Source organism: Triturus cristatus, chromosome 12, assembly GCF_964204655.1.
Source record: "Triturus cristatus chromosome 12, aTriCri1.1, whole genome shotgun sequence".
In the NCBI taxonomy this organism is placed as follows: Eukaryota; Metazoa; Chordata; class Amphibia; order Caudata; family Salamandridae; genus Triturus; species Triturus cristatus.
This window is the reverse complement of record NC_140595.1, coordinates 611,947,315-611,971,638: the sequence shown is the minus strand read 5'-3', so window position 1 is coordinate 611,971,638 and position 24,324 is coordinate 611,947,315. Positions and strand designations below refer to the sequence as shown.

The following is a 24,324-nucleotide window of genomic DNA, read 5'->3' as shown; positions in this document are numbered from 1 at the left end:
AAAGGAACTCTCAGAGGTTCTGGGCTGGGAGGTCCCCCATAATCCGCTAAATGGGCTCCTGGGAATTACAGATGGTCAAGATGGCTCAAGATCTGACAAGTCGTTCCTAAACACAGCTATGGTAGTGGCCAAGAGGGATATTGCAGCTAGCTGGTCAAACCCCGTCCCACCCACTATAACGAAATAGCGCACGGGGTGGACTGGTGCGCCACACAAGATAAGTCTTGTATGAGGCCAGAGGGTGCACGGCGAAACATCGCAAAGTCTGGGGCAGGTGGAATAGCAGCACCCTGCCGTAGGGAATGTGAGCAGTGTGCGAGGTTTAATGAGACTATGCATTGTTGGTGCCTTTTTTTCACATGTAACATGAGGATTTTTTACAACTGCTGTAACATGTTGCTTTCGATTACTGCTGGTTTATTTTCTCTACCTTGTTAAAAATGAATACAATTGATTATAAAAAAAGAGGTACCATACAGCAGCTTTAAATTCACAAACAAGACAGACAACTTCAGAAAACAATTGATAAAACCATGCTTCTCATAGGTAATCAGCTCTCTTACCTGCTTAGCATAAGCAATTCTTGTTGTCTGAGCAGACGGTCGCCTGTAGCACAGCTGTCTCCAGTGGCCTTTATCCTCTCTTGAAAAACCTTGAAGAGGAAATGGCCACGGTGATCTTTGGACCTCGTACAGCTCTTGGAAACTGAGGCCACCTTATTTACTAGCTCTAGATCAAAGACCATCTCCTGGAAGAGAGGAAGCAACAGTTCAGAGACTGTCCATCAGATTAAAAAAAGTATTAATATTTAATAAAAATAACTTAATCAATGACCACCTTGAACCATGTTTGTGAATATGATCAGCAACATGTAAAAAGTAAGACCCCTTCGCTCCAACACAATTATATGTTGTACTGCTTTGGTGGCTCTGAAATGTCAGTTCCGACATATGTTTGCTAGCACATCAATGATGTCAGTCCTGATACAGCCATGTAGCCTGTGCTTTGCTCTGGTAACACTAGATCCTTGCAGGCCCCAGTAGCTTGATACTACCGGCTTGCCAAACAATCCTGCAATAGGCACATTTGTAAATCGTGAATTTGGGACCAAAGCACTGCCCAGTGTCAGGGTTGGCAACAATGTCAATAGCCTTCCTCACTATTTGAGATTGTAATGTTGGATTAAAGAGGAATCGTTTCTGAAATGCCACAACTCTTACTGTTGTCCATAAGCTTTGACCTTCACCAAACTGAGAACCGAATGTAAGAAATTTTGCACCAGATGGCGTTTTAAGTGGAATTTCCTAGCACTGTTTAATATATCCAGAGTGTGTAACAATGATACATGGCACTGCAAAGGGTTGTATATTTCTTAACTGTCTTCCCGTCAACTAACCAATTACCCAAGCAAAAATAAACGAACACTTGAACAACGTAGTTCAAGGGGGCTTGGGGAGGGGGTACAAATCTAGGTAGTATAATGATAAGTTTTGAGTGGGTGGCAGGGGGTAATAGAACAGATACTGTTTTATGGTTGAGGAGCCTCCATACCTTTTGTCCTCTTGCGCTTTATCTCATATTGCCACTTAAAAATTAACTTTTGGAAATGCCACATTAATGTAAAGAGTTGATGCTTTTTCATGCTTTAAAGACTGTTCTGCCCTGTAGCTGGACAACTTCATTGTGGGTGTCTTTAATATGGCCTCTACTGCCTTTACGTGCCTTGGCTGCTTCTGTGTCCTTTAGCTTCTCAAACAATTTGTACATCTGCTGCTCAAATAGCTGTTCCCTTCTAAAGGCATATTTAGCAGATACTGCTGTACCCCTAGACAAAATCTTGAAATGCGCATCCAAGCATGCCTTCTAAGCAGAAAACATGAATTAATTTGCTGCATGCAGTATTAGCATCATCCAAGTTAAAAAAAAAAATCCTTACGATTGCCATTGTTGTCATTCTCGTTCCCTTGCATACGTTTTTTTTTTATTTCTTTATTAAGATTTTCACATGTAGCAAATACAGAGTCAGTAACCAAAATACCCATCACATACAAATACAACCTCCAGGAGGTTTCACCCCATGCAGTACAGTGCCATTTAACTATAGACAATTACATCGTTACAGCACGCTCCCCCGCCCAACAACAGTGCATCATTCTTGCCTACCCATACTGGCTTTCGAACTCCTATGTTAATATTTATATCATATCTGGGTGTTCCAATAGATAGGTCGTAAGTGGGGCCCATATATCCTTAGGTCTGGATGAAACAGGCAATTCCTCTGCATAGTTTTTCAATTGTTCTCTGCAGTATACAACATCCCTTAACCAACCCTTCACTGTACATGCATGTTTCCCACCCCACTTGATCACTACTAACCTTTTAGCTAATAACATAATAATAGCCACCAACCTACGGTTGCATGGTTTTAGTGATTTGACAAGCACCAACAGACACATCTGCAGAGTGCATTGCACCTCCTTCATTACCATCTGCGATACAGCTCATAATACCCAACCCCAATATTCGCTAGCTAGCTTACAGCTCCAAGAGAGGTGCGGAAAGTCGGCCACCTCCTCACCACATGTCACACACTTAGAGCAAATTTGAAGTGAATTTTTAGGAGATTACTATTTTCTGTGAGCCTTCCTGTAATCGCACAACAGTACCCTCAGTCCTCCCATAACAAAGGCGTTTCCAGGACCCCATTCCATCTGTTGAGGACAGCCAAGCTGACTGCCGGGTTCTCCCGTAAGGTTGTGTTATATAATATGGTTATCAACCCCTTCTTCTCTGTAGCAGTCAGGAGCATTCGTAGAGCTTTTAATGTCTGCTGTTCACTGGGGAATTCAAGGTATATTGCACGCACAGCTGAGAGTAGCCTGATGTAAATGAACCTGAGCATCGCTGTCTCTGGCTGGGTCGCTGTAAGTGCATCCCATGTCACAAACTTCCAATTCCTTGTATATCTCCCTGAGCGTGGTTACCCCAGCTTTGCCCAAGATTTCTAATGCTTTGGCGTCATGTGTAACTGAAATATGGGGGTGCACAGCCAGGGGGATGGCCGGTGCATATATATACTTTCTGCCCGCCCTGTCGCACAATTTGCTCCACGCCCTGGAGGTGCTAGCCATGTGTTAATCTCTTTTCTCGGGATTTCGGGTCTACTGTAAAGTACCATAGCGGTAAGTGGGAATGGATGGGCATCTTCTGTTTCTACCGCCAGATGTGGCATACAACGTTACAGGAAGTGCCAATAATGCACAAATTGTGCCTGTGCACATAAGTAACATACTTTCATATCCAGGGTGCCAAATCTTCCCCTTTCATATGGTTTGGTCAGTGTGTCCCAACAACATCTGGGCTGTTTGCCCACCCATAATAATGTCAGCATGCATGTTTTGAGAGACCTAAGAACAGCCATGGGAGGCGTTATTGGAATATTTACGAATAGATACAACACCTTGGAAAGTACTGTCATTTTCAGGATCGCAATACGGTCCGCCAGCGACAGTGGAAGATGGATCCACCTCACAACCTGATCCGTCAGTTTTGATATGGCATTTCCATAGTTCATACGGATCACAACTTCGGGATCCCGATGCACCCAGATACCTAGGTACCTCATCAGGTCAGCGGTGCACACCAGTGGGAACCCCAGTTCAAAGGGAGCAGTACACTGTGTGAGGGGGAATTCTGTAGATTTATCCCAATTAATCCTTAACCCAGAGTATCTCTCAAATTGTACATATTCCTGTATTACGGGCTCGAGATTGGTCTCCGGTTCTCTAACATACAAGAGCATGTCATCTGCATACAGTGAGATAGCAAGAGGGCGCTGACGGAACCTTAGGGCAGCTGGTGCATGTCTCTGCCGAATTTTACAAGCTAGTGGCTCGAGAATCAGGAAGAACAATATCAGAGAAAGGGGACACCCCTGTCTAGAGCCCCTACATATTTTTATCTCCTTCGAGATTAAGTTGTTTATCGAATCCTCGCTGTGGGGTACCCATTTAAAAAATGCACTCGGCATCCCTAAACGCTACAGGACTCTGAACATGTACCCCCAGTGTGTGGAGTTGAATGCTTTGGCAGCGTCGACTACCGCCGCAGCATTTATATCCGGGTTTAACTGATTCAACACAGCAACCAATGTTCGTAAGTTATAAGTCGTAGATCTCTTCACCACAAATCCCGACTGATGCGGGAGAACCAAGATGGGCACTAAAGGTTGGAGACGGGTGGCAATCATTTTCGACGGAATCTTGGTGTTAATATTTATCAAAGATAGAGGTCTATAAGAGTCGCAATGGCAAGGGTTCTTGTCTGGTTTAGGGAGCGTGATTATAAGGGCCTCCCGAAGAGTTTGTGGTAGGGCACCAGATTTGTATGCTGCCTCATGCATGCTCAACAGCTGCGAAGCTAGTTGATCTGCGTACGCTTTATAAAATTCCCCAGTTAACCCATCCGCCCCTGCACCTATCCCATTTGACAGTAATAAAATTGCATCCTTCACCTCCTCCACTGTCATGAGCTGTGTTAGGTACCCGCTTTGGCCGAGGGATAGCCATCCTAGAGCTATATCGTCCAGATAGCTGGCTACTTCACTATACCGTGCCTCTGGCTTGGGCCCATATAGTTCGGTGTGGTACTCCGAATAATCTGCCAAGATTTCGGTTGTCGTGTATCGTGAGAAGAGTCGTGGCCTACAATTTCCACTATGTGCACCTGATTAGAGGCGCTCAAAGGCGAGCAAGTGCCCTGGCCTCCCCCCTCTCCATATCTCCTAGCCTCCCATCTTCTAGACCTGTGCCGCACTTCTTGCTCAGCGATTTCGGCATGTTCCGATATTAGAACCATATTCTGCGCTAATATATCACCTGATGGCCGCTGTGCATATTGTCGTTCTATAGTATGCAATTTACCTACTATATCTTGGAATTTATTCCATAATGATTTCAGAACTCCTGCTTGCATTCCCACGCACTCCCCTCGTATTGTAACTTTAAAGGCCTCCCAAAGTAGCCCAGCATCCCGCACCGATCCCTCATTCTCCTGAAAAAAATGTGTGATGGCAGTACCTATAGAGCACCGAAAGACAGGGTCTAGCAATGACATAGGTTGTAGCCTTCATTGAAAAGGGGGTCTGTTGTGCGTGGGAACCTCCAGCTCGAGTAGCACAGGGGAATGGTACGATAGTGTTCTAGTGATACTTCCACCACCCATGCGCACATCTCTCTTGAGACCAGCCAATAGTCCAATCAGGACCATGTACCAAGGATATATACGTCCCCTCCCTTACATTGGGATTTCGAAACATCCATATATCCACCAATCCCTTGGTTTCCATAAAGTTCCATACAATACCAGCTGATTGTTTTCCATGCCAAGTCTTTGTAGCGGATCGATCCGGCTGAGAATCTAATTATACATTTAGGTCTCCACCCATATAACCATGGATGGAAGAAACCCCCCCCCCCAACACGCCTCCAAATCTCATTATAAAAGGCAGGGTCCTATACATTAGGGCCATCGGTGTTCGCAAAGTAATACCTTTGATCCACCCAGGTAACTTTGGATCAGGAGCAGTCTACCCTCTTTGTCTATTTCAGTGGCGGTTACAGTGAAGGGGGTCCCTTTCTTAACTAGTATCAGCATCCCCCTAGAGTATGAGGAGTATGACAAGGCCACTCTAACAGCTGCCCACTTCTTCCTAACGTTCTGATCAGTGTGCTTAGTAAGATGCATTTCTTGTAGGAGTGCTACTTGCACATTGTGCCGATCTAGGCATGCCACCACTTGCCTTATTTTCTTGGGGTTGTAAAGACATTTCATATCAATGATCCTGCCATTTTTAGGAGCTTTCCCCCGAACCCGGATGGGTGGTGCAAGAGGCGCCACGTTGCATGACATGTACTGCATTCGCACCAAACCCCAAACAATTGACCCTCCTCCCACCCACTTCAGCACCCCATACTTGCTAAAACCATCCCTTTGAAACAAACCCTCATACAAAAAGAGATCAACTTTCAACACCTTTTGTAGGGGTACACCCACCGGGGGCCACTAGTGCCTAAATTCCCTCCCTATAGTTGGGGGAGGTGGCCAGTTGTTAACAGTTATATGGTGCCATCAAGCAGGCATTGAATATGTGACATGCCATGTCCATGTCGGACCCCCACATTTGTGGCACAGTACCTTTCGCTTGACCTGGCTCTGTAGCTTTTCTTCTCTGCAGTTTACCTTAGGCAGCTGTATCTCGCCCCCAACTCAGACCACCCATCCGTCCGCCCCAATTTTCATTTGACTTGACTAGTCCCCATCTGAGGCCTCCTCTCCTGATTTGCCTGCTTGTTCTCGTCGATTCTTTGCTATTGTCTGAACATACTCCATTGCTGTTTTGGGGGGATTGGAAGAATTTTGTCTTGACCCCATCCTCGATTTGCAGGGTAGAGCATTGTATACTGTAGATGTGCTGCTAGTAGCTTTTTCTTCACTGGCAGGAATTCCTGCCACGCTGCCTGAACCGAGGCGGTGTAGTCCGGGTAAAACGCTGTGTCATTGCCTTTGTAGTTGACGGTCTTTTTTTCCCCTGCAAGACGTAGCACCGCATCTCTATCCCGATAATTGAGCAGTTTGGCTATAATCGGTCGTAGAAGGTACTCCAGGGGTAGGTTTCGGCGCAAGTGACCTGTGTGCTCTTTCGACAATTAGGATTGTAGACAGGAGTTCAGGCCCAAATACCTCCTTGAGCATCGTTTCGATGCAGAGCTCCAGCTTACCCGTGTTCATCGTTTCCGGCAGCCCAGTAATTCACAAGTTATTGCGCCGCGCCTCCAAGTCCTCATTCTTGGCCTGAATCACCGCCAACACTTTTCCATGTTGAGGCACTTGGAGGTAACCGATTGCAAGCAATCCTCTGTGTTGGATATGTACTGTTCAGCTTCTCCCAGTCTGGCCCCTTGTTTATCTAACCTTGCCACCAGATGGTCCATGCGTATGTTTAAAGCGTCAATTTTCCTGTCAATTGACTGTAGTCTAGTTTGCATGGGCAACAGCGTCGCTTCCAGTGCAGTAGGGCCTTTCCCTTGTGGCTCCAGCTCCGAATCCAAGTGCGCATCCTGTTGTGCCCTGGAAGGTTTCCGCGTCTCAAAAGTAAGCTGTGCCTGCTGCTTGTCAGTTTTCCCCATATTACTTGTGGGATCGTGTTTCCAGGCACTTGTTTCCCAGCAGCACAGCGTTTTATGTGCCGGACCTCCACAATGTACAGTTTGCTCTGTCTAGCACCGTAAGTGCAGCTTTATATTTCGTGCTTACCAGCGGGGAGTCCTGAGCGCTTTCACCACCATCTTGCCTCAGGTCCAATGCATCTACCCGGGCCAGGAACTACGCCTTCTATGCCTGTTGGGTTTCTGCCGCTAGGCCGAACCCTCCTGATATCTACGGGCAGCTCCAGCCTTCACATTTCTCCAGAACCCACACTGCACAGTCTCTGGTCGCTGCAATCCAGGCCCCGGGCCCTGCTCAGTGTTCAATAATTCGTTCTGGCAGTGTATTGCTGCTATGGGGCAGGGCTCTCCCAGTCTCCACCAGTCAGCTCCCACCGCACAGTTCACCAGGGCTAGCACTTCCCAACCTCAGTCCGCTCTGCTCATGGCCCACAGGCCATTAGGCCGCTTTTCTCCCTACCGGACCTTTATTACTGTCTCGCCACTAGGTCCCATGGGCGTTCCCAGCCCCTCTTACCTCCGAGCGGGTTCGCGGTTTCTTTCCTACAGCTGCGTCACTTCAGAGCTGCACAGGCGCTCGTCTCTCCCCTGGTGTAGGCTGCCCGGCCGTCGCAATTCACGCCATGCAATACAGTCGCGGCCAAATGTATTGGCAGTTAGGGCAGCTCACCCCAGGCTGTGCCGCCAGGTGTACACCAGTCCTTCTGCTTGTGTCGGGCGCCTGTGCAGCCAGTTCCGTCTTCCGGAACTTTGCAGGTCGGGTCTTTTCAGGTGGCTGCCATGTTGCCTCACAGCCTGCAGCTCGCAACTCACTCCGCCCTCTGATATGTCGAATGTCATGGATTTCTATGAGCTAGTCAGTCCGGGCAGTCTTTGAATGCGGGATTCACTGCTTTTCCGCTTCGATGGCGTCCCGGTTCAAGGGTTTTGGTCGGGTTTGTACACCCGGCTGGCAGGGCTACACTAAGGTGCAGCCATCTTGCCGCTGGCACACTCGCGCCCCCCTCCCTTGAACAAGGTTATTAAGAAATGTACTCCCTGTAGGAGAGTAGGGTCTGCAATCCTATGATCACCCAGATTTTTTGCTTTTGCTTCATTGGTTTACGACTTTCTCCGGCTGTGGGCCTGCCAATCAGACCCACAGCCTAGCTGTTCTCTCTCGAAATTAACACACATGTACATTAGGTGCATCCACTAATTGGAACTGGGCCACCTTGTCAGTCCCTGTCTCAGCATACCACAGGTATCCAGGGCATCGGTGTACCCAGGGCCTACCAGGGGCTGAAGCATGTATTATGCCACCCCTGGAATGGCCGCCCAAATCTGACACAACTGGCTGCACGACAGCTGGGGCCACGTGGTGTAATCACCCGTTGCTGTAGGTGTAGTATTCCTACACCTAAACCCTAAAATGGACACATGGATTCCTATCAGTCACTCCTATAGCAGGCCTTATCAATCCTGAAGGCAGAGTGCAGGGAATCATGTGGGACGGTGCTCTGGCGCGAGCTGAGCCCGTCGGCGGCTTGCGGAACCAAGTCCTAATAGCCGTTCCATGGTGACGCGGGCCAACTACTTTTAATGCATTATAATCCTTGCGGTTATTTGCTAACTTTGGCATTGCATCACCTACACATGTCGAGTAAGGTGTCATACGAATGGGAATACGAACCCCTCGCCAGCCCCGGCGACGGGGTTAGCATTCCCCCCTTTTAGAGGGACACGACATGGAAGTAACCTTGAACCCCGGTTAAAGTTGACTCAAGCCTCAGCATCACAAAATGGATGCTGCCACCAGACACAAGTCTGACCTCCTGCTGCTGGGGGACCTTCCAGCAAAGGGAGCTTGGACAAAGGGTTTCCTGTCGAGGGCGGTGTTAGCACCGTCCCAGACAGGGTTTGTGTATCCCAGGTAGGCAGGGCTGAAAGGAAGGTGATTGCCAGTGGCACCCCGGTGCTCACTGTGCATAGCCCGGCTCAAACCAGTTTCGGGGGCACACCAGCCCCTGAGCTGGCGCGAAGCCGGACAAAGGATAGGGGTGTAACCACCCCCCTCCTGGCTCCACCCATAGGTAGAACCTAGTCACGGGCCAGCCCCTTTTCTTAGAATAAAGGTAGGAGCGAGTCCCCTTCCCAAATTGGATAATCAGATAATCGGATAACTCCGAATCACGAACCACTTTCCACGAAAGGAACTCTTGACTATTTCTGAAGACTCTCCCTTGTGGCTAAGGAGTAGCCACCCTGCACCAGCAGGCACCATCTAAGCGCTTGCGGTTTGCTGTAAGTCTCTCCTACGGATCAAGACTGCCCAGCTCGACGAGACCCGAGTACCCTGCCATCTCTGACCTTTTACCTACCTCATCAGCCCAGCTGAGAGTCGTAGGTGTGACGAGACCTGCGGGACCGGCTATCTTCAGAACCTGCACGACGCTTATCTAGCACGCCCACCGAGGGACCCTCGAGTGAGTGCACCTAGGGTTTGAGAAGCCCTAACCCTGAGCAGCTCCAGCATCGAAGTCTGCCTCCCCAGCATCCCCGAGATCTGCGTGGGGGCCCTTCCGCTCCTTGTTGTTCACCGCGTTGTTCGACCACTTGCCGACCGGCTTGTGGCCCTCTTCACGACGCACCACGATTGTTTCATCACTAGTCTGGTTGCTCCAGACTGGCTCTTGCTCCCCTTCAACAGAGGAGTACCACGGACCCTCCTGGTCCACTCCCGACGCCATCTTGACTCCCCCGCTTGGGTTGCCACTGCCAAGATCCGCTGCCCCTGCCTGGGCCCAGCATCATCGACAGCAGACACCTTCGTGGGACAGCTCGCCCTCCATCCTGGTCGCCGCCGCGCCTCCTGGTCCGAGGAACAGCCGAGTCCGACGTCACCCACTCACCTGGTCGAGGTGACTCCAGCCGGTACCCTCCTGGTACCCACACGATCGCCGGCTAGCGGTTGAGAACTGAGTCCCCTCTGCTTTCAGGTTTCCTCCATCACCGATCCAGGCTTGGATCGCTCCGAACATCGTCACTGGTCGCCTGCCAGCAACTTCTTCTTTCAGGCTCCTGAGACTACACGAGGACTCCCGACATCTTGCCGAACTTCACGCAGCCGCAGCCTCCGGGCTAGGTAACTCGAGCACCTCGGTGCTCCATCGCAGGTTCGCTCTACAAGTGTCCAGTTCCTTTTTCGTTTAGTCCCACTGATCGGATCACTCCGGAATCAGTACCTCCAGACTCTAACCATTCGCATTTCACTGTTAGTGTAGATGGTTTCTCGTGCCCCTCGGGCATTTGTGTAAATTGTGCAACTGAAGTATTTTCCTAAGAGTTTTGTAGTGTGCTTAGCTCCCTGACTCATAAAGAGCCAGGGTAGTCTTGTTATAAATAAATATCCTTTTATTTTCATAACAACTTGTGTGGTGTCCTTTCACTTGGTGTTCAAGGGGTATATGTGATGGTAAACAGCTGGCTTAACACGCCCTCTAGAGTTTAGCCTAAAGACTGCTCGTATCCACGCTACTAGGATAGCTGGTCTAAAAGGTTGACTTACAACCAATCATCAATAAGGGTCGTTTGGAATGATACACAGTGATCACTAGAATAGTGAGCACTACATATCAGGCCAACTTCTCACATTGGTGAGCAGCGGTTGGGATTTGAGCTTGCTGTTGTTTTACCACACACGTATCCTAAGAATATCGCAGTGAAAGATCACATAAGTACCCAGGTACATATAACTTAACTTAGAATACTCCGAGTTCTACTGAACCGGCTGTTGTAGTGTAACAGGGCTTAGCACACCCTGACTACAACTCTTAGCAAGGGATCAGTAGGTAAACCCATAGTGTAGGTAGGTGCAACACTTACACCTCACTAGAAAAGCATGTCGGTCCACGGAGAGTCTGCAGGGACTCCCTTAGTGGTCAGTGACCCTCCACAGGTCGTGTCACGATATGCAACTCTTAGCTTCAAGGAGATGCGACAACTGTGTGCCTCCAGGAAGCTAAACCAGGGTTCTAACCCTACCATCGCAATTCTGATAGGTCTCTTAGAGGCGTACGATGCTAGGAGGTCCTCTAACACAGGTCCCCCCAGTGCAGATGGGAACATGCCGCCCTTAGAGGGAACCCTCGGTGACCCAGACCTCGACCTCCACACAGAGGAGGAGGATGAGGACGAGTTATCGGGAGACGAGGCAGACAAAGGTCCAGTGGTAGTCGGCAGGCTTACAAGGACCAACTTAAGCAGGCATGAGAACGGAACTGGGGGAGCCCCGGGCCCACGCTCAAGCAGGCTTAACCTTGGGAACGGACGAGCTAGGTCTCTCTCCAGAGGCTCTGGCAGATCGGTTCATACACATGTCTCTCAGGCACCTTCTCAGAGAGGAATGACTTCCCCTCAGAGGAGGGAGCATGAAGCGAAGATGCGGGAGGTCAATCTGAGGATCGAGCGGGAAGAACTTGCCCTCGCCAAAGAAAGACTTGCCTTAGCCCGAGAGCAGAAATTAAGTGGGTTAGATCCCACTGGTGGCAGCATTCTCAATAGAGAGAAAGACAGGGGTATAGACACTAGACACCTGAGTAAAATAGTGCCCCCCTTTAAACAAGGGGACGACATCCACAAGTGGATAACTGCCTTGGAGAGGGCCTGCACTGTCCAGTGCGTCCCCCCAAGTCAGTGGGCAGCTATACTGTGGCTTTCCTTTGAAGGTAAAGGAAGGGACAAGCTCCTCACTACAAGAGCTGAGGATGCTAACAACTACCAAGTCCTGAAGAACACACTGATTGATGGGTTCGGCTTAACCACGGAACAGTACCGGGTGCTGTTCCGGGACACCCAGAAAATTCAGTCTCAGGATTGGGCTGACTTTGTCGATTGTGCCACTAAGGCTTTGGAAGGCTGGTTGCTGGGTAGCAAGGTTACTGATTACACAGGATTGTACAATCTTATCATGCGAGAACAGATTTTAAACAACTGTCAGAACCAATTGTTGCATCAGCACCTTGTCGACTCGGATCTGACCTCTCCCCAAGAATTGGGAAAGAAGGCAGACAGATGGGTCAGAACAAGGGTCAAGCAGAACCAGAATCAGAACCAGGGTGGTCAGAAGAAAGCAGACCAAAAGGGTAACAAGAACGAACAAAATGACCAGAAGTCTTCGACAGGTCCCCAACAAACCAAAGAGGGTGGGGGTCAGGCTTCACAGAAGAAGAAGACTCAAGAAGGCCAGTCAAAAAGGTGGTGCCAATACTGTAAAAGTAAGACTCACTGGTTTAGTGAGTGCACCAAGAAAGGAGGGCAAACTCCTACCACTGCAGCCCCTAAGGCACCTGCGCCCCCTAGTACAGTCAGCAGTGGTAGTGCGCCTCCCAAGGCATTAGTTGGGTTAACCTTGGGAACCGAGGGGAGTGACGACTTAGTCGGCACGCTCACTCAGGCCGTCCTTGTCTGTACAGGGGATATGGATATGTCCCCTGATGCCAGTCCCAATACTTTGGGCAAATACAGGCAGACACCTTTGATAAATGGAAGAGTGGCTCAGGCCTACAGGGACACGTGTGCCAGTGTCACCATGGTGACGCCTAACTTCGTGGACCCTGGACAGATCATGCTAGGTACCAGTTACCTAGTGACCAATGCCAGCAACGTCACTACCAATCACAGTATGGCAGTTGTTGATTTCTCCTGGGGAGGGGTAAGTGGCCCGAAAAAGGTTGTGGTTAGTTCAGACCTCCCCGTAGAATGTCTGTTGGGCAATGATTTGGAAACGTCACAATGGTCAGAAGTGGAGCAGAGGACTCACATGGAAATGTTAGGTTTGCCAGCACATGTCCTTGCTGTGACCAGGTCACAGGCCAAAAGATGCCCCACTGAACAGGTGCTGGATCCTGGAAGAACGGACCAGACACCTTCCAAGAAAAGGAGCAGTAAGGGTAAGGCTTCGCCTTCCCCCTTGCCCCAGGTCGTGGATCAAGTCTCCGAGGAGGCTGACCTTAAAGAACTGAGGGAAACTGAGCCGCAAGAGCTTGAACCTGGTCAGGTTGAGTTTCTGGGCTCAGGGGGACCCTCCCGGGAAGACCTGGGGAAGGCACAGTTAGACTGCCCCTCACTTGAACCCCTCAGACAGCAGGCCGCTGCTGAGGCTGCAGGGAACGCCACAGGTACCCACAAAGTGTACTGGGACGATGGACTCCTGTACTCTGAGGCAAGAGACCCCAAACCTGGTGCGACCAGGAGGCTGGTCATCCCCTTGTCTCTGAGAGGTTTCCTTCTCACCTTGGCCCACGAGATTCCCCTTGCAGGTCACTTAGGCCAGAATAAGACTTGGGACAGAATTGTTCCACACTTTCACTGGCCCCACATGTCCGAAGATACGAAGGAGTTTTGCCGCTCCTGTGTCACTTGCCAAGCCAGTGGTAAGTCAGGTGGCACGACAAAGGCCCCCCTCATACCACTACCAGTGGTGGGGGTACCCTTTGAACGAGTGGGGATCGACATTGTCGGACCAATGGAACCCCAGACAGCATCAGGGCACAAGTTTATACTGGTGGTGGTGGACCACGCCACCAGGTATCCTGAAGCTATTCCCCTTAGGACCACTACGGCACCTGTGGTGGCACGGGCCCTACTTGGAGTGTTCTCCAGAGTGGGCTTCCCTAAGGAGGTCGTCTCAGACAGAGGTGCAAACTTCATGTCGGGATATCTGACTGCTATGTGGAAGGAATGTGGTGTCAACTACAAGTTCACCACACCCTATCACCCACAATGCAATGGGCTTGTTGAGAGATTCAACAGGACCCTAAAAGGGATGATTCACGGGCTACCTGAAAAGCTTCGGCGGAGATGGGATGTCCTGATACCCTGCCTCTTGTTCGCCTACAGAGAGGTCCCGCAGAAGGGGGTTGGCTACAGCCCTTTCGAGCTTCTGTTCGGACATCCTGTAAGGGGACCCCTTTGTTTGGTAAAGGAAGGATGGGAGACACCTCTCAGAAAGCCGGCATCAAACATTGTGGACTATGTGCTCGGTCTCCGCTCGCGGATGGCGGAGTACATGGAAAAGGCGTCTAAAAACCTGGAGGCGAGCCAAGAATTACAGAAAGCTTGGCACGACCAAAAGGCTGTCCTGGCTGTGTACCAGCCTGGACAGAAGGTGTGGGTGCTGGAGCCAGTGGCCCCAGCAGCACTCAAAGACAAATGGTCTGGGCCCCACACGATCATTGAGCAAAAGGGAGAGGTCACCTACTTGGTAGACCTGGGAACTCCCCGGAGCCCCCACAGGGTGCTCCATGTAAACAGGCTCAAGGCATATGTCGACAGGGAGGGCATGGGCTTGCTCATGGCCACAGATGAGGGACAGGAGGAGGAGAGTGACCCTCTCCCAGACCTGCTCTCTCAGAACCCTGACGATGGATCAGTAGATGGTGTTGTCTTTTGTGGCAGCCTCTCTGGACATCAACAAGAGGATTGTAAACAGGTTCTTCAATCCTTTCGACATATGTTCTCTCTGACACCCAGTCAGACCAAGTGGTGTACCCACGAGGTCGACACTGGGGACAGTCTGCCCGTAAAGAGTAAAATCTATCGGCAACCTGATCATGTCAGAGACTGCATCAAGACAGAGGTGCAGAAAATGTTGGAGCTGGGAGTCATTGAACCCTCGGACAGCCCCTGGGCTAGTCCCGTAGTGCTCGTGCCGAAACCTCACACCCAGGGCGGTAAGAAAGAGATGAGGTTTTGCGTGGACTACAGAGGTCTCAATGCGGTCACTAAGACCGACGCCCACCCGATACCAAGAGCAGACGAACTTATCGACCGGTTGGCCTCGGCCAACTACTTAAGTACGTTTGACCTGACAGCTGGGTATTGGCAAATCAGGTTAGCTGAGGAGGCCAAGCCCAAAACAGCATTTTCTACCCCGGGTGGGCATTATCAGTTCGTGGTAATGCCCTTTGGTTTGAAAAATGCACCTGCCACCTTCCAAAGGCTGGTGAATCGAGTTCTCACTGGGTTGGACGACTTCTGTGCGGCGTATCTGGACGATATCGCTGTCTTTAGCTCCACCTGGGAGGATCACCTGGTCCACCTGAGGAAAGTGTTAGAGGCCCTGCAGAAGGCAGGCCTCACTATCAAGGCCACCAAGTGCCAGATAGGGCAGACACAGGTTGTATACCTGGGCCACCTTGTAGGTGGAGGCCAGGTTCAACCATTGGAGAGCAAAATACAGGCCATCCAGGACTGGGCTCCTCCAACCACCCAGACTCAGGTTCGAGCTTTCTTGGGCCTGACTGGTTATTACCGGAAATTTGTCAGAAATTATGGATCCATTGTGACCCCGCTAAACGACCTGACAAGTAAAAAGATGCCAAAAAAAGTTCAGTGGACAGCAAGCTGTCAGAAGGCATTCGATGACCTAAAGCAGGCCATGTGCACAGCACCTATCCTAAAGAGTCCAGACTACTCCAAACCATTTATTGTCCAAACAGACGCTTCGGAGCTGGGTGTGGGAGCTGTTCTATCGCAACTGAATTTTGATGGTCATGACCAGCCCATAGCTTTTATTAGCAGGAGGCTGACCCCCAGAGAGAAGAATTGGTCAGCTATTGAGAGGGAGGCCTTTGCTGTGGTTTGGGCCCTGAAGAAGTTGAGGCCATACTTGTTTGGCACTCACTTCAAGATTCAGACCGACCATAAGCCCCTCTTGTGGCTAAATCAAATGAAGGGTGAAAACCCCAAACTACTTAGGTGGTCCATTTCCCTACAGGGGATGGACTTCACAGTGGAGCATAGACCTGGCACTGATCATGGCAATGCAGATGGGCTCTCCAGGTATTTCCACTTAGAGCAAGAAGACTCACCTGGTCAAGGTTAGCTTATTGTCCCAAAGTTTGGGGGGGGGTCATGTAGGAGAGTAGGGTCTGCAATCCTATGATCACCCAGATTTTTTGCTTTTGCTTCATTGGTTTACGACTTTCTCCGGCTGTGGGCCTGCCAATCAGACCCACAGCCTAGCTGTTCTCTCTCGAAATTAACACACATGTACATTAGGTGCATCCACTAATTGGAACTGGGCCACCTTGTCAGTCCCTGTCTCAGCATACCACAGGTATCCAGGGCATCGGTGTACCCAGGGCCTACCAGGGGCTGAAGCATGTATTATGCCACCCCTGGAATGGCCGCCCAAATCTGACACAACTGGCTGCACGACAGCTGGGGCCACGTGGTGTAATCACCCGTTGCTGTAGGTGTAGTATTCCTACACCTAAACCCTAAAATGGACACATGGATTCCTATCAGTCACTCCTATAGCAGGCCTTATCAATCCTGAAGGCAGAGTGCAGGGAATCATGTGGGACGGTGCTCTGGCGCGAGCTGAGCCCGTCGGCGGCTTGCGGAACCAAGTCCTAATAGCCGTTCCATGGTGACGCGGGCCAACTACTTTTAATGCATTATAATCCTTGCGGTTATTTGCTAACTTTGGCATTGCATCACCTACACATGTCGAGTAAGGTGTCATACGAATGGGAATACGAACCCCTCGCCAGCCCCGGCGACGGGGTTAGCATTCCCCCCTTTTAGAGGGACACGACATGGAAGTAACCTTGAACCCCGGTTAAAGTTGACTCAAGCCTCAGCATCACAAAATGGATGCTGCCACCAGACACAAGTCTGACCTCCTGCTGCTGGGGGACCTTCCAGCAAAGGGAGCTTGGACAAAGGGTTTCCTGTCGAGGGCGGTGTTAGCACCGTCCCAGACAGGGTTTGTGTATCCCAGGTAGGCAGGGCTGAAAGGAAGGTGATTGCCAGTGGCACCCCGGTGCTCACTGTGCATAGCCCGGCTCAAACCAGTTTCGGGGGCACACCAGCCCCTGAGCTGGCGCGAAGCCGGACAAAGGATAGGGGTGTAACCACCCCCCTCCTGGCTCCACCCATAGGTAGAACCTAGTCACGGGCCAGCCCCTTTTCTTAGAATAAAGGTAGGAGCGAGTCCCCTTCCCAAATTGGATAATCAGATAATCGGATAACTCCGAATCACGAACCACTTTCCACGAAAGGAACTCTTGACTATTTCTGAAGACTCTCCCTTGTGGCTAAGGAGTAGCCACCCTGCACCAGCAGGCACCATCTAAGCGCTTGCGGTTTGCTGTAAGTCTCTCCTACGGATCAAGACTGCCCAGCTCGACGAGACCCGAGTACCCTGCCATCTCTGACCTTTTACCTACCTCATCAGCCCAGCTGAGAGTCGTAGGTGTGACGAGACCTGCGGGACCGGCTATCTTCAGAACCTGCACAACGCTTATCTAGCACGCCCACCGAGGGACCCTCGAGTGAGTGCACCTAGGGTTTGAGAAGCCCTAACCCTGAGCAGCTCCAGCATCGAAGTCTGCCTCCCCAGCATCCCCGAGATCTGCGTGGGGGCCCTTCCGCTCCTTGTTGTTCACCGCGTTGTTCGACCACTTGCCGACCGGCTTGTGGCCCTCTTCACGACGCACCACGATTGTTTCATCACTAGTCTGGTTGATCCAGACTGGCTCTTGCTCCCCTTCAACAGAGGAGTACCACGGACCCTCCTGGTCCACTCCCGACGCCATCTTGACTCCCCCGCTTGGGTTGCCACTGCCAAGATCCGCTGCCCCTGCCTGGGCCCAGCATCATCGACAGCAGACACCTTCGTGGGACAGCTCGCCCTCCATCCTGGTCGCCGCCGCGCCTCCTGGTCCGAGGAACAGCCGAGTCCGACGTCACCCACTCACCTGGTCGAGGTGACTCCAGCCGGTACCCTCCTGGTACCCACACGATCGCCGGCTAGCGGTTGAGAACTGAGTCCCCTCTGCTTTCAGGTTTCCTCCATCACCGATCCAGGCTTGGATCGCTCCGAACATCGTCACTGGTCGCCTGCCAGCAACTTCTTCTTTCAGGCTCCTGAGACTACACGAGGACTCCCGACATCTTGCCGAACTTCACGCAGCCGCAGCCTCCGGGCTAGGTAACTCGAGCACCTCGGTGCTCCATCGCAGGTTCGCTCTACAAGTGTCCAGTTCCTTTTTCGTTTAGTCCCACTGATCGGATCACTCCGGAATCAGTACCTCCAGACTCTAACCATTCGCATTTCACTGTTAGTGTAGATGGTTTCTCGTGCCCCTCGGGCATTTGTGTAAATTGTGCAACTGAAGTATTTTCCTAAGAGTTTTGTAGTGTGCTTAGCTCCCTGACTCATAAAGAGCCAGGGTAGTCTTGTTATAAATAAATATCCTTTTATTTTCATAACAACTTGTGTGGTGTCCTTTCACTTGGTGTTCAAGGGGTATATGTGATGGTAAACAGCTGGCTTAACACGCCCTCTAGAGTTTAGCCTAAAGACTGCTCGTATCCACGCTACTAGGATAGCTGGTCTAAAAGGTTGACTTACAACCAATCATCAATAAGGGTCGTTTGGAATGATACACAGTGATCCCTAGAATAGTGAGCACTACATATCAGGCCAACTTCTCACACTCCCCAGCTCCTCCCATTAATGTCGGCCAAATGAACAAGACCGCAACTCCACTCGCGACGAAAAGTTTCGCCTAGCAAGTGTCGCCTTGGAAATTCCAACACGCAGAACTGCAGACATTGCACATTCTCTTCGGTGGCGAATAGATCTAACCAAGGCTCTTCCCACTGCTGAAAGAGACCTTGCACCACCTCCGAGTGAAGACGTCATTCGTGATCCATCATGCACCTGTGGCTGAGTTTGTCTGCCCTGGCGTTCAGAGGCGGAGGGCCTCTTGACATAAGGTCCACGACCCCATTCCGCCTTGTTTGTTGTAGTACCACATGGCGGTTGTGTTGTCCGTGAATACCTGCACCACTCTTCCCAGGAGAGGGAAGGAATGCTTTGAGTGCAAGACGAATCGCCTAAGCTCCAGATGGTTGATGTGCAGCCCGGACTCCACCGGAGACCAGAGGCCTCTGATCTCCACCTCCCTCATGTGGCCGCCCCATCCCAAAAGGGATGCATCGGTCACCACTGTGAACTCTGGTTGGGGAAGGCAGAGGGATCTGCCACCGACCCAATCCTGGTTCGTGAGCAACCACTGCAATTGGTGTGCAGTGCCCTACGAGATCTGGACGCAATCGGACAGATTCCCCTGGTGTTGTGCCAACTGGAACTTCAGGTCCCACTGCAGAGCCTGCATATGCCATCTGGCATGGTCCACCAGCAGGATGCAGCAGGCCATCAGACCCAGCAGTCTGAGGGTCATCCTGACTGAAACCCGGTAAAGAGGCTGAAAGATCGGATTCATAGCCCGAATATCCCGGACTCGCTGTTCAGGAGGATAACAACGAAACTGAGTCGTGTCCAGAACTGCTCCGATGAAGAGGAGCTTCTGAGAGGGGGTCAGGTGTGACTTTGACACGTTGATGGAGAACCCCAGCGAATGCAGGAGGTCAGCCTTAGTCTGGAGGTGGGAGACGACAGCCTGGGGCGAGCCCGCCTTCAACAGCCAGTCGTCGAGATAGGGGAAGACTGGAACCCTCGATCTGCGCAGATGAGCTGCGACCACCGCCATCACTTTCATGAACACCCGAGAGGCGCTGGTAAGGCCAATGGGAAGCACAGTAAACTGAAAGTGCTCGTGGCCTACCGTGAACCGCAGTTAAAGCCGTCGGGCCGGCAGGACGGGGATGTGAAAGTAAGTGTCTTGCAAGTCCAACGCTACCATCCAGTCTCCAGGGTCGAGGGCAGACAAGACCTGAGCGAGTGTCAACTTTTGAACTTCTCCTTCCGGATGAAGCGGTTGACATTCCTGAGATCCAAGATAGGACGCAGGCCTTGTCCTTCTTGGGCACCAGAAAGTAGTGGGGATGAAAACCATGACCTACTTCTGGGACAGGAACGCGCTCGATGGCTCCCTTGGCCAAGAGTGCTGAAACTTCCTGTTGGAGATGGGCCAGATGATCCTCTGACATGCGATGGTATTGAGGTGGCATGGATGGTGGGGTATTTTCAAAGGGGAAGGAGTAGCCCTTTCAAACTATTTGCAAAACCCACCTGTCCGACGTGATGGTGCTCCAGTGGGGGAGGTGATGGTGAATCCTGCCACCCACTGGCGTTTGGTGGCCCGAAAGGTCGGACTAGGAGGGTTTGGAGGCTGCTGCAGAAGGGGCTGTGAAGGACTGGCCCGCCCGCTGGCCCCCAGAACCACGGCGCTGGTTCCCTCGTCCCCGGCCACGCAGAGGCTGAACAGCTTGCGCCGGCCTGTGGCTCTGGTTGGGACGTGGCGGGGCACCCCTTCCGTAGCCACGAAAGGGGCAAAAGACAGAGTGCGCAGGGCTGGTGGTGGAGCGGCCCAAGGACCTGGCCATAGCCCGAGAGTCCTTGAAACGCTCCAGCGTGGTGTCTGCCTTGTCGCCGAAAAAGGGACGGCCATCAAAGGGCATGTCCATAAGAGAGGATTGGACATCCCCGGTAAAACCAGTCGACCGCAACCAGGCATAGTGTCAAAGGGCTACTGACGTGGAAATCATCAAACTTCGCTGCGTCTCTCCCCTCGGCCACTGCACAGAAGAGCATGGCCCGGGCCTTCTCCGGGCACTGAGGCAGCACTTGCGCAACCGTATCCCACACGGAGTGGGTGTAACAGCCCAACAGACATGCAGTGTTTACCAACCGCAGTCCTAAGCTGATGGAAGAAAAACATTTCTTACCAAGGTGGTCCAGCTTTTTGGATTCCCTATTAGGTGGTGCGTTAGGCAATGCGCCCTTGCAGGTGGAGGTTTGGACGACCAAGCTCTCAGGGCTGGGGTGTTGGGAGAGTAAAGTGGGGTGCCCAGGGCAGGGCGGTGGCATCGGGCAATCATCCAGTCCACAGGAGCCCCTGTGTTGGGCCTGGACGAGGTGCGAAAAAAAGAATGTCTGTGAGAGCATCATTAAACGGCAGCAGGGGCTCCGAAGAGCTCGCTGCCAGTTGGAGCACCTCTGTCAGGAGGTTAGTCCTGACTGCCACCGTAGGTAGCTCGAGGTGGAGAGCCTCGGCCGCCCTACGCAACACAACTGCGTATGACGCTCCCTCCTCCGTAGCCACGGTCTGGTGGGGTGTCCAGACCACTGGCTTCCCCCAGTTCCTCTCTCCAGTCCTGTTCATACCCTAACTGGTCAGTTAAAAGGTCTCCAGACCCCTCGCAGTCCTCCTCACCCATCTCTGTCTGCTAATCTGTTCTCAAAGAGCCAGGGTAGAACAGGGGCACAAAAGTAACCGTCGGCGTCGGATCTGGCATCGGTCCCACTCCATGTCTTCTTTGAAGTGGAGGCCGGGGTCGACGTCGGCTGGGGACACAGCTGACGTCGGTGGCAGACATGGTGCCGGTGGAATCGGCGCCGGGGGAGGCGTAACAAGGTCAACCGGCGCCGATCCAGATCCAGGCCTGGATCCAAGGGGACCATCCGGCACCGAGGCCGAAGCTGCGGACGCTGAAGGCCCAGGGCCCCCAGCCGAGTCTGCAGGATCCCAGAGGCAACGCCAGCCGAGTCGGGCTGCCCAAAGATGGCATGCATAGCTTTGTAAAACTGAGAAAGCTGGGCAGGGGGCCGCTCCTGGTCCCGGAAAGGGAGGGAAACCCAGAGCCGAACCTACGGGCTTCGCACGCGGAGCCACGGGAAGGGCGCCACCAGCATCCCTCGTCGCGTCGTCCTATGGACGGGGAGAAGTCGAAGAGCGATGATGCTTCTTCGACTTCTTCTGGTGCTTCGACTTACCTGACCCCGAGTGCGAAGACTTAGACGAAGAATGGTGTTGGCTCCGCGACCGGTCCCTCAACCTCCTCCACGTTAGGGACATCGAGCGACGAGGAGCCGACTGCGGGGCCTCGAGTAGCTTTTGGGACCGCTCCCGCAAAGACTTCGGGCCATGGTCTGGCAGTCGGAGCACGACTTGGGGTCGTGGTCGTGCTCCAGGCAGTAGAGGCATATGCGGTGCGGATCCGTCACCGACATCAGTAGGATACAGGAACCACAAGCCTTAAAGCCGGACATCCTTCGTGCACCAGGAGTCGATGGACTCAACAAAAGTCAAGAAAACGGTCAGTCAAAGAGTCATTGGCGGTACCGCTCTCTCCAGACCTGTTCTTGCTGGTGCGGTAAAAGAGGAACTGACGTCAGAGCGTGAGGGCGGCGTCTATGTAGCTACCGCGACGTCATCCCGGCGACCACGACGACGAATGCAGAGTCGACCGACACCACCTTCCGACGTGCAGAGGTACCGCTGACGAAAAAATTCCAGATCCAGTCGGATGCCTGGGGGTAATTCTAAGGTACGTAATCTAGAACTATTTCTTTCAGATTTACTCAACAGTGCTTGGGAATTGGAAATTTGCAAGTTCAAGGTGCCAAGCACAGCATCTACCTTTACTGCAGCATCTATTCCTTTACTCTCTATCATGAAACAGATCCTCCCCATCTACGCCTATAAGTTGTTTTCTTTGCCAGATGCACCACCATAGAGTCAGGAGCGCATGAAAATATACATATATTCTTCTGGTGTTGCTTTATATTTCTCAGCCCTGAATATAATTAATCAAATTTTAACTGTTTTTTTTAAGGGCACCAGAGAGCCCAGCTTCAAGCTGGCCGTCGCTTATCGAGGCTCCTCTGGCCGTTTGCATTAATCTGTCATTTATTCTAGGTGTAAGGGTGCAACCCCCCTGCATATGTGTATATATCTGTGGGCAGACAGCTGAAATCACTCTACACCCATGCAAAGACTGTGAAGGTCACAAAGTCAGCCTTGGTCAGCCGACCACACCAGGTGCGTGGTCACATAACGAGACAACTGGAAAGCGGCTGGTCCCTGCTGAGTGTTACAGCCCTGGGGCTGCTGCTGGAAGTGCTCCTGTCGGTTCTCCATTGCTGCGGCGAGAGGTGAGCTGCAGACTGAGGAAGGTTGGGGAGCGACCTGGCACTGGGCTGCACTGGAGAGAGGCCAGGGGAGCCTATGTTGCGTGACTGCTGATCTGCAAGCAGGGAAGTAAGAGGAGGTGAATGGAGGATGGTGCCGGGCCTGGCAGGCTCCCCGGCCTTGGGGTGTTTCTGAGGGGTATTCCCCCTCTGTCTCCCTTACTGGAGAGTGAGGCAGCGGGCGGGCTTGGCCCGCAGTTGACAGCCACATTGTGCTGGAGTGCGTGAGGCCTGGAGTCCCCTAGCTCTGGCCCCAGGGGATTCCGGTGGGCCCATGTAGCCAGCCAATTGACCCTACTGACCTGTGCCTCCCCAATGGGCCGCGGAGGAGCCAGTTACCCCCATCCCCCTACTACAGCCCACGCAGATCTGTTTCAGAGCCACAAAGTGACCCAAACCAGAGACCTGGCAGCGACATCTCTGTAGTGGTGAACATTGCAACCACCATCCTTGCGGGCCCCCTCCCATAGCCTGTGACCGAGTCTACTCATGCCCCCCGGCTTCTGCTGCGCTGGAGTTGGGGTGAGGCAGGACTTAGTGTGTGGACCATACCTGGTGAGATCTAAGTAGCAGACACCGTGCAGGATGGTACTAGATCATCATGGGCAAGACAGACACCACCCAGATCAAGCTAACCTTTGATGACAGGAGACAGACGGGCACGACTGACCCTGTTCTGAAGGATCAGGACGCTTCGGTGGCAGCGCTTGAGGACATGTACCTGGATCAAGACATCAAGGCCATGTTTATCGAACTAAAAAACAGTCTATGTACCATTGACACAAAAATAGACCTCCTTGCCAGCAGAATAGATTCCATCAAGGAGAGAGTAGACAAACATAAGGACTGCATTCATCATTTGGAAACCTAGAATATCGAAGACTTCCACACTTCAGTTGGTGAACACCTTATTAGACTGGAGAAAGTGAAGGAGGTCATCAAGAATAAAAATGATGACCTTGAAGCTCGCAAGACGCAACAACCTCCGCATACTGGCAGTCCCTCAGTGGATGGTCATTGATAAAATGGAAACATGCATTGATAACATGCTTTGCTCCTTGTTCGGAGATGCTTCATCACCGATATTTATAGTGGAGAGTGCACACCGCAAGCTGGGCCCAAGCTCTTATCCCGGTGCCGCTGATCATGACCAGGCTACTTAACTAC

General features: G+C 51.8%; 1 protein-coding gene across 4 annotated transcripts in view; it reads right to left on the bottom strand.

Annotated features, from left to right (window-relative positions):
• FANCA (FA complementation group A) overlaps positions 1–24,324 on the bottom strand; it is a 1,007,136-nt gene that overhangs the window by 409,403 nt on the left and 573,409 nt on the right. For all 4 annotated transcript variants that reach the window (XM_085637706.1, XM_085637704.1, XM_085637705.1 and 1 more), the window contains exon 32: positions 564–748. In XM_085637706.1, the coding sequence (XP_085493832.1) occupies positions 564–748 (185 nt within the window). The remainder of the gene's footprint in view (positions 1–563; positions 749–24,324) is intronic.